We start from the raw sequence: 19,544 nt of genomic DNA, 5'->3' as shown, positions 1-19,544 counted from the left end.
AGAATGTCCCTAATGACACTTGTCTAAGTTTATACTGACTAAGATGGCGACACTTCCTGTTAAGTACAGGTCAGGCAGGAAGAAGTGGGTCCAGGGGTATGGACAGCAGAGGTGATATCAGAGGTGATTGGGTTGTTAATTGTACAGTCTGTAAAGGGAGATGTAAAGAGCCTTTGTATTGAAATAGTATTGAAAAGGCAAATTCTTATTTTGGTACCATAACAGCGTTCTGTTAATTTCAATACCTGAGGTACATTTTTGCATAAAGACACATTCTGTAGTATATGAGCATGACTGGAGACCAATGGGGAGTTCACATTTAGAGAAATGTATTATTTAAACACTATATAACAGGACACACCTGTTACACACATGTTCCTATACTTTTGCTCACCTAACAAACTGAGTGGTCTTCTGCAAAAGATTCTATCGTCTACATTGTTTAACACACCTAGATGTCGATACTAGGAAATTAAAGTTGAAATTCGGAACTGTTGTGTCCTATTTATCTTTTGTCTTCAGTGTATAGCAAAAATAAATGAATTGGCCTTGCTGCTCCAGGATTTTCAGAGGGGTCTGTATGTAGCCTTCCTTTTACTTCTGTGAAACTAAACTCCCTTCTTTTATGTGCTTTTGAAAATCTGGTATCACATAGCAGATGTTTTGGAGATAGCTACTCTCTGGCATACTTAGTTCCCAGTTTTCCAAAGAAAAGCTCTCCAGATTTTTTAGTTTTCTAGTTGTGTTGATAAAGAAGTGGTAACCAATTGATTGTGATACTTTTTAAGGCATTGGGGTTTTGAATATTCCAGCATTTGAAAGCTAGTTTCTCTCTCTTTCTTCTTCTCTTTTGCCTCCAGATTAGGTCAGTTCTTAGGGCTTGTGAAGGGGATTTATCATCCCTTCTTCCCATTTGCTCTCTTAGTGCCCCCCCTTTCTTTCTTAATTTAAATCTTGCCCTATAAAAATAGTCTCTTCACTTTATGCTGGGCTATGCAAAACCTATTTTAGACCCATTCCTTTAAATTCAGTATGACAGTGAACCGTTCTACCCAACATCACTTCCTCTTAGAACGCCATTTTTGAAAATGTAATACACCAGGTATAAAATTGTGCATCGATTTTACTTCACTCCATGCGTTTTACTGTGGGATTTATAGGCAACCTGTCTAAATATTTCCAGTTCTATAATATTATAAATACCTAGGATGAAATTGTGGAATGTTCATAGGTAGTACTTTCCGTACAGGTTTTGAAGAGTGGTGAAGTGTCACTCCTGCAGCTCCTCCAAGCTGTCTGTGAAAATGTCTGAACCCATGATAATATCTTTGTAAATGAAATGCTGTATACAGGTTGGATTGCTCTCTCCCTCTCTCTCTCTCTCTCTGTTCCTTTTTTTCAAAAAATCCCCTCTGTTTGCACTCATTGAAGCTCAAATGCCCTAGTATAGTTTGGTCAGATAGTTTAAACCTGCATGAGAGCATGGCAAAAATACTGTTTTGGCACTTGCTTCAGAATGCAGATCATGATAGTTTCTAGTTGTCCATGCAAAACACAGCTTGCAAGACTTTTTCAGGAAATAAAGGTTTGTCAGTATTTGCTAGTAGGCAAAGTAGGTAACTGAAAAATGAAACAATTAGAATTTGCTGTATGGCGTCTTGGGTCAATTAATAATTTATTTTTACCATATGAAAAGAAAAATCTCCTTTTCCTTAGTTTGTTTCGGGATGACATTTTTAGTTTCCTGTCCCCACCTGGGATCACTCAAGTGTTCAGGAAGTCTTTTGCAATCTGTCGACAGTGCCATTGACGGTACACATTTTCGTTAATTTTGACTAAGGTTCACCTTTAACCCCCAAATGCAGGTGGGCATTTAAATAGTTGTTTTAAAGTAGGGTGGGGAGAAGGGCAAAGATCCGGCTTCAGCATTCCTAATGAGCTGGTATTTGTGAAAACAGTATGCCTCTGAAGGGAGAAATTTCTCATGAAGAAGAAACCTGAGAATATTACCTCCCCCCACCACCCTCTAGTCTCTGCAATATGTGATGATGTACAAATGGAGCTTTTCGCACTAGCATGTCCCAACAGCGAGCAGTTATTGTGAGCTCTTCATTTGCATGTTCACCTTTCTTGATTCTGAGGCTGAATCTACAGTAACTGAACAAAATACATTTGTTTTTCTTTCCATTTGAACAGATGGGGTGAGTTGTGAAATTAATTGACCTGTCCTACATGATCTTATCGTTCAGCACTAACTTCAAACATTCTGTCTATAGTTAAATTCCTCCTTTATTTTCAGTGGGCTCCGAGCCAGAATCAATTGGAATATGGGGATTGATTATCTTATTATCTCGAACCTGCAGGTGGAGCATTCTAGTAGAGCATTGCTATAGGGGTACTGAGTTTTCTTTAGGTAAAATATAAAACGTGTGCACGCCCTTGGAGAATCTGAGATGGAGTTTTATAATGATGGATTAATAAAACAGTTAAAAATACGGTGATGATGCTAAAAAGGATAGAGGATGAGAATGGAGAATTTGAGCCTAAACCTTTTGTTTTCTAAGAAATGTACATTTTTTTTGGTTAGTAAGAATTTACGTTTTTGCCATGCTATTTCTTATTGACCTTTGTCTTTAGTTTCCAAGAGTCATTATTTTCATTGGATGAATAATTGTTGACAGAATAATTGTGAGGATGTAAGTAGGAACTTAGAGAAAAGGAAACCATCTTGAACACTTTACAGTTTTATATTTTTGAAAGCTACTGTTTTTTTTTGGTTTTTTTTAGTAATACTGGGGAAATGGATTGAATAAATGTTGACCCATTAAAGAATATACTTTTTCAAAGTATTAATTTTCTGGGATTCTGCCATAATGCTGGTGACTATATTTTCTGCTGAGGTTTCAAAATATTTCTTGTTGGTATGGAATTGTGGATTGAAATTGAAATTACACCAGTTGTAGGTTTCTGATATTGTCTGTATTTATATCATAGGTCAGCGGTAAGAGATTTATTCAGTAGAGACCTGTTTAAAAAGTCAAAGGAAATGAGTATCTTGGAAAGATCATTTCTGGGGTAGAAAATGAGAGAATGGAATCTGAGAAATTAAATAATAGTTTTAGAGTAATCACAAGTGATATCATTGCAGAAGAATGTGTCTGCTTTGGTGTGACAAATATCTGACGATAACTTAAAAAAAAAAAAGTTTCTTTTATTTAACTGTCGTTAAGCGTGAAATTCCAATGTTGAGACAGCCTCTGTAGATACGTGCAGAATCACTGTCCTATAAAATTGTCAACGGCTACTAACGTATTTAAGCTTTCTCTGTGGTATGTGAGGACTATAAGAGAAAGCTTCACACCATCGCCTATTTTTTCATTTTTCAGTTAAGACTGTGAGAACATGCTGACTTTGGACATTCGTACTGCAGGAGTAATTCCTGATGATCATTTCCCATTAACAAATCATGGTGTGGCCAAAGGGAGCTGTTTCAGCTCTGCAGAACTGTTTTGATCACATGGACTAGGCCATATTTAAAGCAGTTGCCACCTGTGGCCATCGGATCAATTTAGAGGAGTATGCATCACCGGTCACTGGCTACATCTGTCTCAAAGACCGTCAGAACACATGCAAATCGGAAACCGTGAGTGACACTGGAGGTTCATGCATTGTTAAAAGTCCATAATGCTGCCTTTAGATCAGGTGACAAGGCATCCCTCAGGACAGCAAGAGCAAACCTATCTTGAGGCTAACATAAGATACAAGAGACACACTGCATACGTGGCAGAAAATCCAAGAATCCTTCATTGCTGTCTCCTCACTTCAAGAAGTTCTAAATAACTTCTGTGCATGGTTTGATGTCTTGAACATCCCACATTAGGAGGACCAGGAGCTGTATTTGTCCACTTGAGAAGAACTTTTATTTAATTTAAATCCTTGCAAGGCTGGTGAATCAAAAATCATAGCTGGCTGAGTGCTCAGGGAATCTTCAGCATTTCTCTAAGGCAGACAGTTGTCTGCAAGTGCTTCAAAACCACCACCATCATACCAGTGCCGAATAAATCCTCTGTCTCTTGCCTTAATGACTATCTCTCTATAGCAGTCACACCTGTCATTATTGAAGCACTTTGAGAGGCTTGTTTTGGGACTCTTAAAAAACGGACTTCCCATATCACATGACCCTCTCCAGTTTGCCTATCATCTGAACCATTCCACTGAAGATGCCATATCATGTGCTCTTCATCTGTACAAACAAGACACTTAGGCTAGAATGCTTTTCATTGACTTCAGTTTAGCTTTCAACACTATCATCCCTCAGTACCTCATAGGCAAGTTGATTGTGCTAGGCTACAGCTCTTCACTATGCAAATGAATCCTTGAATCCTGGAATTCCTGACAGGGATCCCAGAGGCTCTATGTCGGAACACCATCTCCAGTATCATCACACTGACAACTGGTGCACCCTAGCACTGTGTATTCAGCCCACTTCTGTTAATTCTGCTGACTCAAAAATTGTATGGCTGCATATATCTCTAACAACAACATTAAGTTTGTGGATGACACAACGGTGGTGAGTCTCAAGAGCAATGGAGATCACTGTGCGTACAGAATGTAAATGCAACTATTTGCGTTATGCTGCAAGTGCTGCAATCTGTCTTTTAATTTTGACAAGAAAAAAGAGATGATTGTTGACTTCAGGAAGGCCCATGCTGTCCACACCCCACTGCACATTGAGGACTCTGTGCTAAAACTGGTTAAGAGCACCTAATTCCTTGGTGTGCACCTGGCATCTGACCATACTTGGTAAGTTAACACCACCTCCATAGCCAAGAAGGTGCAGTAGAGTCTCCACCACTTTGGCAACTTAAGAAGGCAATTCTTCCTCCCTGCATTCTCACCATACTCAACAGGGATACAATTGAGAGCGTTCTGACCAGCTGCATCACTGTCTGGTCTGGGAACTGCAGCGTCTCTGACCGTAAGGACCTGTAACGGATATTGCACTCAGCAGAAATGATCATTGCAGGATCTCTGCCCTTCTTTTTGAATTTTTCTATCCACAGAGCCTATAGCATTCTAAAGTTGTCCAGAAAACTTTATTTCGTGCCACTGTGTGCTGCAACACTTATAGGGTTGGTTTGACAATAAAGCCATTTGCCTTGACTTGACTTGATAATATATGCAACCTTTGTGGTATAGGAAGAGGTCCATATTAATGTTCAATGACATAAGTGGCCACTCTTTTTTGTAAATGCATGCAGTAAAACAAAGTTAATACTTAAGTTTGCCTTGCATCCTTCTAGAAGTGAGTGGTTTATTTTCTTCTCCCTTCATCTTAAATGAACACTTCATAACCACTCTTTTCCAATGGTTTGGATCCTTCCGAAGTTCTTTTGCACATGTATATCACTTTAACATGGTTGGTAACTATTTTCTGGCCCAGGTAATAAAACAGACTGTAAATAAATAGCCCAGGTCATATCCAGATAGATATTTAATTTCACACTGCATTTTATAAAAACAAGCTTATTAACATATACACCATGGTATCGCATGGAAGATGCATCAAGTATGAGGCTCTATGCTATGGCTTTTGCCATTTAGATTCCTTTAAACGAAGTATGAGTTTGTTTTATATACTTGACATTTTCAAAGTTTGAGGAGTATTCAGTCCCCATGGCCTCACTAGACTGTGATCTAGGCCATCCACCAGAGAGGTCCACAGCTCAGCATAATGCAGTTAGGATGAGATTCAGTATCTCTGAGTTAATGGACCTTTCCCAGAAAAAAATGCCTTGTTCTCTGCAAAGGGTAAGCAGCTGTATCAAGTGAACAAGTTCAAGTACATCAGGGTGTCTGCAAGATGAGGTTACAGGTGATTGGGAAACAAGTCAGTGCACAGAGGCAGCTTTGAAGATGCTGTACCAGGCTATAGTCTTGAAGTGACAGCTAAATCCTTGTTTGAAGCTTGTGATTAATGAGATCAGGACAAGGGACTGAAAGGAGATTCCCATGCATGTCTGCAGGGCTCCTGTCAATGGACAGAACGAGTTAACTTAGCGGTACTGAAGAATTTCAGTGTTGAACCTCTCGTCTTCCAGAGCTTTCCCTCTTGAGTGTCTCCCTCAAGTAAAATACCACAATAGAGTAGGAAGTTTAATACTGAAATAGAAAAATCATCCTAAACTGTTGATGTAGTACATCCCATATGCAGTTTTCCCATGTGCAGTACTTGAATTAACATTGTGCAGCTGAGTGGATATGTCACTGCTTTTTTAATGGCTTCTTATTGGAAAACACTTGGGGATTAACAACTGCTGAACTTTAAAAGCGTCTGCTGCATTCGATTTGCAGCCTAACACAGCTGAGAGATTTTCTTCTCTGTTTGCTAATGGCCACTTCAAGTCTTTGCCTCTTTAATGTGGCAGCTGTTTGCTAAAAGTGGCTGTGAAAACTCTAGTACTGCTGGCCTCTCTTATTTAAATACTATGCATCCATTTTTCAGTCTTGGGCTACCTTATTACAAGCCTTGTAAATGTGTTTTTTTCTGTGTTTGCCTCTGTGTGTCAATTAAAATGTACACGTGAAGTTTATATGTTCCACCTAGAAAAAGGTATACATTTTATAAATTCCTATACAGTATAAGTGTCTTTTAATTAACTCTGATTTAGAAGTCTGTTGACCAGTGTTTTTTACATTAGCTGCAGCATTGGTTAAACAATTTGTAATATCCTAGCTTTCCTGAACTTTTGTAACTAGTTTTTTTTTTTTTTAAGCATTTATACTGTTGTATATACAAAAGTGTTTTGATTTTAAATTATACTCAGGTTCATTTGTATAAAGTTTTTGGCACAAAGCAAACAGTATTAATGTTTACTTTATTAAAAAAAAAAATTCTTGTGGTCCATAAATTCATTTTTTCTACTAAGGGTTTTGCTGAAGAAAATCCTAATCCCACAGGAAATAATTCACATGATCAGGATTCTACTGCTTTTGAAATATTAATACCATTCTTGTATTTGTGAATTTATAGTTGGCCCCTTGATTATGTCACAACAGTTATCATGAAGCTTGGAAATGCAAAGTGCCAGTGTTCATGTCTGTTCTTTTAAGTTGGGAAAATGTCAAAAAAAAAAATCAAGGTACTACTGCAGTTTGATTTACATGCAGTGATTAAAGTTTTCTGACATTAAAGCAGTGATTTGTAACAACCATATAAAATGCTATAATCATTTGACCTTTTTTTTTTTTTTCTTTTTCTTTTTAAATACTGTGCTACCTTTTATGGAATAAATACATTTAAATTATATTGATCAGATAATTGGAATTTTATTCAAGGTCTGTGTTTGTATTTGGCATTTCTTTCCATTGCCGAAGATACTGGTATGGCCCAAAATCAGTATTTTTTGGGGTTAGCAGGTTCATCAAATTAATAAATGTAAAATATAAATGACTAACAGATTGCATACTTTCACTGACCTGCTTGCTTTTATAGGAGATTGTTTATCATGAGAGTTTTCCAAACAAACTGTGGGATGTATGTCTTTTTCAGCTTTTCCTACTATGTCTTTGTACATGTCTTTTTACTTTAAGCCACACACTTTTTTTTTTTTTTTATAAAGAGAAAGCTTTTTAGTAGGGTCTGTCATCATTTGGTATGTAGCTGAAAGTGGAATGCTGGGTGGTTCAGGGTGGGAGGTGAGATCACAGGTGGTTCTAATTTTCACAACTGAATGTTACTGTATGTATATTTGTAGTTTTCTAAAGTCATTGTAAACATTTACATGGCTGTGAATGTTTAAGTAAAACTTTTTTTTTGTTTTGTTATTTAATGTTAAGGTAGGCTTCCAAAACTTTCCAATGCTGTATTGATTTACAGAATTTTGTTTGGGGCATTTAATGCGTAAGATGTTCCAAAGTATGCTATGATAGATTAGTAAAGAAAAATACTTGAAATTTGTATGCATACTTGCATTATATTTTTGAGTATGCTTGGCTGTGTTAAGTAATGTATGCCTTTTTATTAGTGAGCCTGTATATATTGTATTTGTATGTATTTTAATATACTGTATTTACAGTATGAATTATACTCCAAAGTGGCCGGGAACAGACTCATAGGCATAGGCAAGCAAGAAAAAAGAAATGCCTCTGATTAGCCTTGCTTTGCAGAGTACTGTTTTGTAGCTTGGGATTCTGATTCTGTATCCTCCTCCCTCGTTGGTCATCATCTGGTGGAAGGGGTGGCATGTTCTTGGATGTGCGTGGAGGTAGGGGCTGTCTTTCGGTGGCCCTTCGATGCTACTGGCAAAAAAGTTGATACTGTTGGTCACAGTGCCCACTCTCATCACGGTGTGGAACTGCTTACCTAGCCAGAGTCTGGAGGGTAGTCCCCAGGCGCACATGTGTGACAATACCTACCTTATATTATTGAATTACTATCTTCAGTTTGTTTATCATAGGGATTCCTGTGATTTAATGCATTGGTATTTATTAGTTAAGGATTCTGGTGTTTAAGTAGTCTGCTTACTATGTCCGTTTTATTTGTTTAGGATTCTGGATCTTAGTTACCTGGTTAAACAAAACAAAAATATGATAACTTTGTATCTGCTAACATTTTAGCATTTACCACTTGTGTGTGCTCTTACTTAGGCAGCTATTTTGTCTCCCTTTTAAGTGTTGTATTTAAAAGTTTTAGCACTAGAGTTCACAAACTGCTCCATTGCTTTTTCTGTGAAAATTAAAAATACAAAAAGCAATTAAAAAATGTCCAGTGTTACAGATTAGTAGGAGAAACATTCTTTCAACATTAAGACTTGTTTTCAACATAATCTTTCACACACTAAGTTATGGCCCTTCAGGAACCCAGCTTAAGATCCCTGGGTTTTGTGCAGTTTATGCAACTGGAGGTTTTGAAACTTTAAGCATTTTACAGGTTTAAATCAAATTGACCGATTATATCTACGTTTGTTGGAGCACTTTTTTGTTTTTAAAGCAGAACTAAGAAGGTGGTTATTTTGGATTATAATTATAGTTGTATCCTGAAACAACAAACAAATGAAAATCAATTTATCACCTACATATTAACAGCAGTAGGTCATGTTACAATGTATTTCAATTAGTCCTATTCTCTTACAAGGCGTCTTTTCTCTAAATAGAAGTCCTCCAGGTCTTTTACCTCCCAAGTGTTGTATGTGTCAGACTTCCTTGGGATCATATTAAAGACCATGCTTTTCAGTGATAAGTGAACTCCTGTTTACAGTAAGTTTAAATAATTTTTATTTTATTTAATTTTTTTGGCTTGTCAAAGTATATTTCAAAATGTTCTAAACTGTAAGCATTCAGTTGAAAATACCTTGCTGGTTGTCTCTTCTCACTATTCTCACTAGGCTTTTTAATTCTGATGAAGATGAATGGCCAGAAAGTGTGCCCCCAAAAATAATTGAACATTTTTAACATTAAAGTTAAAAGGTAATGGCACTGTGGCTGATTTTATCTCTTTATTACAAAGAAAAAATATAATTGCTATTAAAAAGCCTTCTGTAATTAACTAATCCAGCTGTGTAATGTCAAATAACTGTAAGATACCAAGTTTATTAAAGGGCATATGTCAATGTAAGATATAGACATAATGTAACAGTGTAGAATATGTATACATATGCAATATAGCCAAAAGATACATATTTCATTAGCCATGCACACCAAAGCCTGCATATTTTTTTTTCTCTTCTCCAACATGCAACAGCACTGAATTCTGGAATGATTTTCTTTTTAAATCTTTTTATCTGTGTGTGCTTTTGCTTTATTCGTTGAAGGTAGATGTTTTAGTAAACATGCCTTTCAGGTTTTATCTCCCCATTTTTTTGGATACAGAGTTAATAGTATACATAATTAAGGTGACAGGAATGTCTTTAGATTTTTTTGGTGACATTTTTCAATTACCGGTTTAGAATCGGTCACAAAAAGCTGCATAGGGGTTTGCTTTAGTATTTTTTGAATTGAATCAAATTTCTTGTAGCAGCTGTATGGGAAACAAAGCCACAGTGAAGAATTCTAGTGTTCATTATTAATATTAAAGTACACGCCCGACACCCAGATGATTCAGCCATCTGTGACATTATCAGCACTTGTGATTCTTTGTGTTTTCCTCTAAAATGCACACAATATATCAAAGCAAAGATGGTTTTAAATTATGCAAACAGAATTTTGGAGCCTGACACTTTTTGTGTTGGGAGTGTATGTTGAAACACAATCAGGTGGGCCAGTGGCTGAGGTTTCAACACCTTACGTGTATGTGGGATTTTGCCGAAAGGCAGCCACCTCCATTCATGAAGATATATGGGTTGTTGGAGAGAATAAACCCTGTTTTAACATGCGACACCTGAATCAAACAGGAAGCTTTACTGTAACTGCCCTTATTGGTTATACAAAAAGCAATGATAAATTAACAAAATGTCAGAGGACATAATTTTGCCCATAATAGGCTGCTTACTGGTGAGTGCACTATCTTGTCTAGGCCTGTTCTAGGGTCACTATACTGCCACGTCAGCAAGATACTCTTTTGTATGCCCCCAGCAGCTAAACAAGCACCCATATCATCAGTAAAAAGAGCACCCACATGAAATAGGTGAGAAAGGGAGGGAGCTTTAGTATTTTGGCTGTAGTAGTTTAAGCTGATCATGCAGCTGTGTGTGTGTGTGCGTTAAGGAAGAATGTGAGGTATTTGACTCCAGACAGCTCAAGTGAAGCAGCTTGCTATTGCTTTGGGTATCCTTTCTTGTGCCCTTTCTTTTAGGTTGTCAGTCGGCCTTGAAAAAGGTTTGCAGCATTTCCCTTTACTGTGTTGATGGAGCTTTATGTTCTGTTGTTTTCATGGTTTTTCAGCTACTGCTTGTTTTAAAGTGATTTGAAACACACATCTATTTTACAATAATGTATTGACAATATAATTTTATACTGCATGGATAAGGACTCCATGTACCACGAGTTTGTCTGTTTTGTAGGTAGGTTGAGTAAACTTTATCTAGACACTAAAAAGCCACAAGAGCTGTGCTATTTTGGCCTAATTTAAAGCAGTGAAGCAAAAATGTTATCATAATATGTCACTGAGGTATGAAATCTTTAAGTCACACAACTCAGCCTTCAAACACTTCATTGCATTTGAAACCTTTTCTGCTATATCCCAGTGTTTTGTGGTTTGTAGGTTACCTCTATTATGCATTTTATTGTGGGAATATAGTAACTGCATCAAATTCTGTCTATTTACTTCCATTTAGACCTTGTTACTGTAGGGACAGACAAGAATAGTTTTGGTAATTCAGCCATGCTAACTATATCATTTGACAATTGGGAATATTGAACTGGTGTTGAGGTTACAACATACATTGGTTACAGCTTACTTGACTGTGACTGGATGTATCCATTTTGAATAGTGCTTATAGTTTATTTTGCATATAAGAACAGATTTTTGTAAGTAAGAGAACACTATATAGTGGATCTGGCTCTTTTGGTTAGTTAAATATTTTATTAAGATATCTCCTAATCTGTCATTTGTTTTAAGGATTACAGGTTATCTGGCCATTATAATATACTACACTCAGTTACCTATAGTTGAGGTTTTCGGAGCACAATGACTAAAAGCACAAAATCATTTGCTGTATTTGACTTAAACACTGGAGAGTTCACACAGGCTAAACTGTCCTGTTAAAAGATGAGCCTGTACTGCACTATGTTATAATGGTGAACATTCTGTCTGAAAAATCAAGTTACAGAATAGGTTACAAATTTGAGTATAACTATGTTCTTGCTTATAGTTCCAGTGGGCTATTGTGACCTACTGGTTTCTAAACTCTGTCTCCATTAAAGCTCTGAAGAATAAAGCAAGCTGCTTTTCCTTGTTTTTCCCAGCAAACATATTATTTTACCGGTAATGCTCTGGTGTTTTGGTTTTTTTTTTTAAGAAATCCTTCACAGACCCTTTTTTTCCCCCCCAAAGTGTTGCAAGTATTGTGCCTTCAGGCCCTTTTTGCTTAGGTTGGCAGAAAGTTGCCTTTTTAGAAGTTGTTGGGGGAAGGAGAGCCAGTTTTACTAGAAGAGTTCAGTGCTCCATTTCCACATGGCCAAATAAAATCGATATTTCACATTGGTTTCAAATGCATGCAATTTCTGACCTCTGACTTGCAGATGTTTCAGTCTCATTGTTGGCATGTCCCACACTGTTGACCTGAGAGAAACTTTCTTTTTCTTTATACAAAATCCAGTACTGTAAAAGGTTTATCTTTTTATTTTGTTAAAATTATTCATTTGGAGATGTTTCAGCATTTTCGCAGAGAGGGATACCTTGCCACCAAGATTCATAATTTTCATCATAACATTGTCTCCTTCTATTGTATGAAGGTAGAAAATTTTGAGCAAGTTTTTCTTTTTCCTGGACATACAGGAGGTTTGCAAGGCTTCAGATTTAGAGAACAGTAACACATTCTCTGTCAGAAGCAGATAGTTTAGAGCCTGTTGTTTATCTGTGGTGTTTATGAAAATGTTGTAATTTGGCACTGTAGTTAACATGTAAACTTTATGTAAAACCTTATTTTGTAGACATTTTACTGTAGTGGGTCTTTGTAATTGATCACTGAGAGCTACGTAAGCAAAAATAATCAGGCATGGTCAGATTTATTAACATCCGTGAAAGTTATAAATATCAATTGTTTTCTCATTCTAATTTTTGTTTTTGTCTTTCTTTTTTTCCATAAATTTACAATGAACGGAACACAAATCAATCAAAGGTGCAATTAGTGCTAAATCCCACACATTTGTATTTTATATTAATTTTACACACTGTTCCAAACCAGTTATAAAGTAGTCCCTCATATATAGTGAAACACTGAGCAAGTTTACATGTGCCCAGTGTTATAGTGAAATTACTAAACAGGTATATAGTGTTCCAGATTCTTTATTTATAAAACATCTTTGATTCATTCCTCATAGAGAAAGTGTGATTTCCTTTCACCCATTTAAGTAAAATGAGACATCTATTTCCTACTAAGTTGTTGAAGTGGGTAAAGAATCACCCAAATGATCAAGATAAGACAGCAAGTAAACAATGTGTAAAATATTGCAATACATTTTATGACAGGTGTTTGTTCTATCTCATGTTACATTGGATAATGCAATTAGAGGATTTTGGGTAACTGACAAATAAGTACAGTTTTATCTTTTTTTTTGCACCCTAATATGATCAGAGTATAGAACATTCTAAAAACAAATGAACTGGTAAAAACGAGCAGTATATAACAAGTTTTTGAGTTCATTTACCTAGTTAGCAAAAAATCTAGGTCTTAAGTATGTTTAAAGGTTTATAATATTAAAAAATGAAACCGGTGCAATTCCTCATCCTCTGACTTATGTTTTTACCTCCAGAATAGGGAATATTAGCTAGCTGTGATATCAATAATATAGGTATTTTTCCAACCAAGTGAGGAGTTGGAATATAACAAAATAGTAAGATATGTTAACTGTTCAGGATTACTAATGACCAGTTATCATAAACTTTCACTGACATCAAATATGGTTAACAACATAAAAGTGGACAGTTGAATTTGGACTTGTATGCTTAATTGGACCATATTCTGGTATGAAAAGATTTAGAGTGTGTTAAAGTTCTTCTCAGTGTCCACAGGTGAACTACACACAAGTGTACCATCCAACCACATCCTTCAGTTTTACTGAATTTATTAATCCTAAACAGCTGACTGCAGCATACAAACACTGCTTAATGTCATTAAATGCCAGTCAAAACACAAAAAATATAGATCTCTAAGATAATTTCTGTGTTTTCTTTCACAGCTAACACATTTTCCTTTTTTTCTGTAGCTTGTCTAACAATGAGTCCCCTTGGAGAACATGTACCAGGCAGACAATGCACTCCTTCAAAATCTAGGTTTTCCTAAGTGGAGTCTTTTAAACCTTTAGTGAAGTGGTCTGCCATGAATTTTGTAGGATCTCTGACCTCCACCCCTCTGGATGTCAAAAAGTACTCTCTGTTAATTTATGCCACAGAGTTTTACATTGGTTTTTGAACCATTGATATTTTTGTACATCATAGTTGCCATCAGCTATTTAATGGTAATATCTATTTCAGATCATTGAGCTTGCACACCTGTCACGTTCATTTTACTCTAAAGTTTGGCTCTGGATCTTTTTAATCACAAGTTTTCATTTCCTCCTTTTATCATTTGTAGATGTCAAATATTCAAATGCTTGATGAATATTCTTTATATTTAATAACAAAGTTAAATGTGTCTTTAAAGTTGAATGAAAAATTATTTACATGGACTTCAGTTCTCAATTGCATAAAGAATATTATATATCAGTGTTCAGCTTTGCAAAATCATGATATGATTCGTAACTTCGTGTTTCACTTAAACCTTGAAATATTGTTTAAGCTATAGTTTATATTTAAGAAATTTAAGTTTGTATAGTGTAGTTATAACTTTTTTTCTTGAATGTAGATTGTTCCAGTTTATAATTCTCCAACCCAACCCCAATGTTTGGGACACAGACATTTTCCCTTATAACAGTAGGTATACTTAGGCAGTTTTATTTAGTATGTGCCCCAGTCATAATACCCGCCAAGCACAATGTTTAACAGAGGAGATGGTACACTTTGGATGTTGAGGCAGCTCCTTTACACCTCCACATCTTGTTTTTGCTATCGCTCTGATACAGATTAATCTTTGTGTCATCTGTCCACAAGACCTATTCCCAGAACTCTACAGGCTATAAGTACTTTTGTGCACACTGTAATCTGGCCATCTTGTTTTTGTGGATAACTAGTGGTTTGCATCTTGCAGTGTGGCCTCTGTATTTCAGGCCATGAAGTCTCCAGCGACTATTAGTCTCTGACACCTACATATCTGTCTCCTGAAGACTGTTTCTGATCTGTTGGACACTAGTTTGGGGCCTTTTCTTTGCCATAGTGAGGATTCTCCTGTCATCAGCAGTGGAGGTCTTCCTTGGCCTACCAGTCTCTTTGCAATTTTCTGAGATCAATTTTTTTAATGATATTGAACACAGTTGATTTAGGTAATCCTAAGGTTTTACTGATGTCTCTAATGATTTATTCATGTTTATCAGCCTCATCATGGCTTCTTTGACATTCATTGGCACAGTTCCTTTTCTCATGTTGAACAATGGCAACAACAGGCTCTAAAGGTTGTCTAAAGGAAGAAGCAAGCCTATGTATCTTTTGCCTGCACTAATGAAGCAATGAAACACACATGAATAATCAAACACTTGTGTTGCCAATTGTCCCAAACAATAGGGTGCCTTCAAATGGGAGGGTACTTTTGTATAAAAAGTGTTGTCATTTCTACATGCTTTGACCGAAATGTATGCAAATACCCTTAAGTTAAAGTCTGCAATGTGCACTTTAATCAAATCTGAATGGTTTGATTTGTAATTTTAGAGTTTGATGCAAAGGGGTAAATTGAGGAGAAATGTGTCTTTGTCCCAGATATTTTGGAGGGTGCTATATGCTTCTAGTATGAGATTTCCGTGTCCTAATGTGCTGAGCCTGATACTGTCTTTTTGGTCATGTTGTACTGCTACTAGTTTTCCTTCCATTAATTGAGTAATCATTTCTCATTCTTTTTCTTTCTTTGAATTTTCAAGTGTTTTCTTGATTAAATGAAATTCTCATTTTAATTTTTTCCACACTTTTTTTTTTTTTTTAAATGCCCAACAGGTTTTATTAAAACAGGTACAGACAGACATCATTCTTTCAAGAAGCTGTAGTTCTAATAAACTGCTTTCCTAACTCTGTGTAGTGAGTCTTGACTAAATCTAGATTAGTTAAAAATCAGTTATCAAGGCCTGAGTAAAACACCGTTATAGAGTCTAAGCTAAAACTTTTGCTTGTGCCAAAATTAAGATAGCAAGTTGAGTCAAAGCTGTAGTCCTTCATCCATGTGATAGTGCTGAAAACAGTGCATTGTGTCAGTTGCTGATAACCTTTCACCCATTGAACAGGTTTGTTGCTATAGAGTTTTTAAATGATCTAAAGGACTGCTTTTCAAAAAAAAATTACCCCAACAATTTGAGAACATTTTAACATATTTAGTTTACTGAGCTAACTTTTAACAAATATAACTCTTTAAAAATGAATAATGAACTTCAGTCTACATTGAAGGACAATTATTGACATTATTTTTTCTAAACTTTAATGAATGCTGGTGTAGTTCAATTGCAGTGATTGCTTCATTGCTTTTCTGAAGAATAAAATAATGTGTAATTTTAAGGATCATCATACTGGGAAAAAGATACATCGATCAGTGTAGAATGCAAAAAAATAACTTACAATAAGAAACTGATTGAAATATATTAAAAATATAAATGCCAAATTTTTAAAGAAATAAGTGGATCTTCAAAAGTGGCTGCATAGTGCATGAGAAATAGTATTTGACTTATCTTAGCTATTTTTTTTTTTTCTTTTTTGGCAGATTCTGGCTATTTGTTCAGTGGAAGCCGGCCACCCTCACACATTTCTCCCTACAAAGACACTGCATCAGGTGAGAGGCTTCTGTTCATTTATTTACTATGATTTGTTTGCCTACCTATATATACAGATTTCTGCAAATCTTCCTTTTGTCTTACTAGAAATTTGTTTTGCCGTAAAGTTGTGCAGTAATTAGAGGCCGTCCAGTTTATGAAGGCTCGTTTTCCTTTGTCTCCATATGCTTCTCTGTTCTAGCTATATCAACGGTCGGTCTCTCTTATCACTTCTATTTTAATTTAACCACGGCCAACAAATTCTGATATAACCTTAACTTAGAGTTGTATAATCTTTAATCTTTATAGATGGTTGTCTTCATGTTTTGCTTTCTGTATTGTAAAAGATAGATAGATAGATACTTTATTAATCCCAAGGGGAAATTCACATAATCCAGCAGCAGTATACTGATACAAAGGGACTCTCCATACAATAAAACTGTCAAAATGAACCTGTATGAATATTGCTTCTTTATTATGGATCATATACAAGCAGTTGTTTGGTTTGCTAGTAAAATACATTTTAGAAATCTGTTTTGTCGTAATGTTGTGTTTTTGGATATTTTTATTTCCTCATTTGGTGTTGTGCATGAGGCACTAATGCAAACTCCCAAAAAATACTCCAAATCTTCAAAATGCAAACTTTTTATTTTGTGGTTCTTGTTTCTTTGAATGTTACCTTGAAAGAAGAGTTCAAAAGATTTGTTTACTAGTAAAGACTATTATTATCTTTATCTTTTGTGAATAGTTTAAAATTTAGATATGGGAAATAGTATTGATTTGCCATGTTTTGTCCTTGAAAGGAAAAATGTTAAATGTATTGTAAATGTTCAATATTTGCATGTTCACACTTGACCAAAGTTGAATAACCTGACACCCATTTGAGAACAAATGACAGAAACATATTGAACATATTATGAAATATAGAAGGTGTGTGTGTGTTTTTTTTTTTGTTTTTTTTATGTTCCAGGTTCCTGCATCCTCTGTCTGCTGGTTTTACATTTTATTTTCAGTTTTTTTTCTTTAAGAGGAAGCAAACAATTGCTGTCTTCCAGCAATTAATTTGTCAAATTTTGTTCTGCAACACTAACATAAAATACTTCTAATACAAATTTTTATCCAGTTGGACCCATCAGCATCCACTTCACAGGATTACTGCGCCTCACTATCTCATGTGGACACTCTGCCTAATATTTTGATATCTTCCATTTGCAGATCTCTTGCTTTTGGTGCATTATTTAATTTCTACATTGTTCCAAGGTTTCACACATTTCAAGTGTACTGAAGTAGTCTCCGGAAATAGCAGTTATACTTTCATAGTATATCTGTTGGGAATGGCACAATTTTGGATTTAGTGTAGTGATAAAATCTCTTTAAAAATATTGTTTTAATACAGAAGATGCCAATGTCTAAAGCTGTGATTATATGAGGTCCTTAGACTGGAGTACACGCTCTGGGGAAGAAAGAGAAAAATAAAGTATGATTTATTATTTTAGGATATTAATATCTACTGTATATGGTTAAATAGAACAATTTGTTGATTTTCTGATCTTAAAAACTGTTAGGAAGAGATTACTTTGAAAAAATATCTTAACTCATGGGATTTCTTTCTGATACTCTTTTTATCTTATCAAAACAGATTATTTCTCCTTAAATGCTGGAAGCCGTCCATCTTCTCCTGGACCCTCACCTGCACCTTCTGTTGCTGGATCAATTACTTCAACAAGCAGCTCGGCTATCTATCGTCGGCCCCTCATCAGTCCAGCCCGTTTCAATTTAAAGGGACAGAGGTTACAGCTGTTCACAACACCTGGAGATGTGCATCCATCTTTAGCTGTTTCACCCTCACATAAGTCAACTGCTGCTGCTGTCGGCCATGTGTCCTCATCAGACTTCATGGCTTGTCCTTATGGTATGTTGATAAAGATATATCATCAATAACCTTTTTGCAAGGGTAGACTTTCATTTTTAAATACGCTTTGTATTTGATTGGAGAGGGGAGTCTGAGAGGTGATTTAGTTTTCTCCTCTCTTTAATTTTAGAAATATTTTGTTTTCCATGTTCCAACATATTTAGAAGTGCTTTGTCAAACAGAGAAATGTAAGGACTTTTGGCATTTAATCAAATCAGTTCTACTTTGACTGCCTGTCATTCCTAAACACCAACTGTGAGGCTTCTTTCACGCTATTTGCAAGGAAGATATTTTAACAAAAGGTTTTACACTGTAAAACTTTTCCTGGGAGTTAATTTATCTCCCATAAAGTACATTGAAAATATTGATAGCTGAACAGTACAACAATTGCAGCATAAAAAAAGTCACTTGCAAACTTTGTTTACATAATTTTAGCAGCATACTTTAGTGAATGGCAGTAGTCTAACACAACGAGCAACTCAGTCAAACTGGTGTGTAACTTGCCCTGACAAAATCATAGGGGTAGGCTCAGTGTATATTGGAGTTTAGAACCGAAGTACACTTAGCCGAAAGTACATTGCATAGGATTCAGATATGAGAAATAAAGAATATGGATTTTTTTGGAACAATCAAACAGAAGAGAAGCTTGTGTGCCCAATGTCTTGTGTTTTATGTACCAGTAAAATAGAATTAGAAAGAGAAAAAAATGGCTAATATTGTTTCTGAACTTGCAATACCTGGAAAGCTTTGGTACAGCAGCGGCACCGTCAGAAAAAGGGGCAATCTCGTGGTACTTTAGAAATGTGAACCTATGCTGAAATATTGTCCTAGGGTCGCCAGATATATCATTTTCTTGCAATTTCTGGAAGGGGTGTAAGTGTCAACTGGCTTAACCTAAGCCCAGATCAGTACTTCCAACTCACCCTGTTGTTTCACTTTCCTAATTCAGACTCAAAATTTGACAGAAATGATTGTATCATTTAACCCTTGATATTGCTTCCGTTGATCTTAAGGCCAGTTCTCTCTTGATTGAGAAGCACACCTATGCTTATATTGCAACAGGTATCATTTTAATTGCTTAAACAAGCTG

General features: G+C 35.8%; 1 protein-coding gene across 2 annotated transcripts in view; it reads left to right on the top strand.

Annotated features, from left to right (window-relative positions):
* Positions 1 to 19,544, top strand: part of tmem201 (transmembrane protein 201) — an 89,511-nt gene that overhangs the window by 48,286 nt on the left and 21,681 nt on the right. For both annotated transcript variants that reach the window (XM_039755516.1, XM_039755515.1), the window contains 2 exons: positions 16,494 to 16,562; positions 18,182 to 18,454. In XM_039755516.1, coding sequence (XP_039611450.1) covers positions 16,494 to 16,562; positions 18,182 to 18,454 — 342 coding nt within the window. The remainder of the gene's footprint in view (positions 1 to 16,493; positions 16,563 to 18,181; positions 18,455 to 19,544) is intronic.

Source organism: Polypterus senegalus, chromosome 6 (assembly GCF_016835505.1).
Source record: "Polypterus senegalus isolate Bchr_013 chromosome 6, ASM1683550v1, whole genome shotgun sequence".
Lineage (NCBI taxonomy): Eukaryota > Metazoa > Chordata > Cladistia > Polypteriformes > Polypteridae > Polypterus > Polypterus senegalus.
Note: the sequence above shows the minus strand (reverse complement) of the source record. Positions and strands in the feature narration are given on the sequence as shown.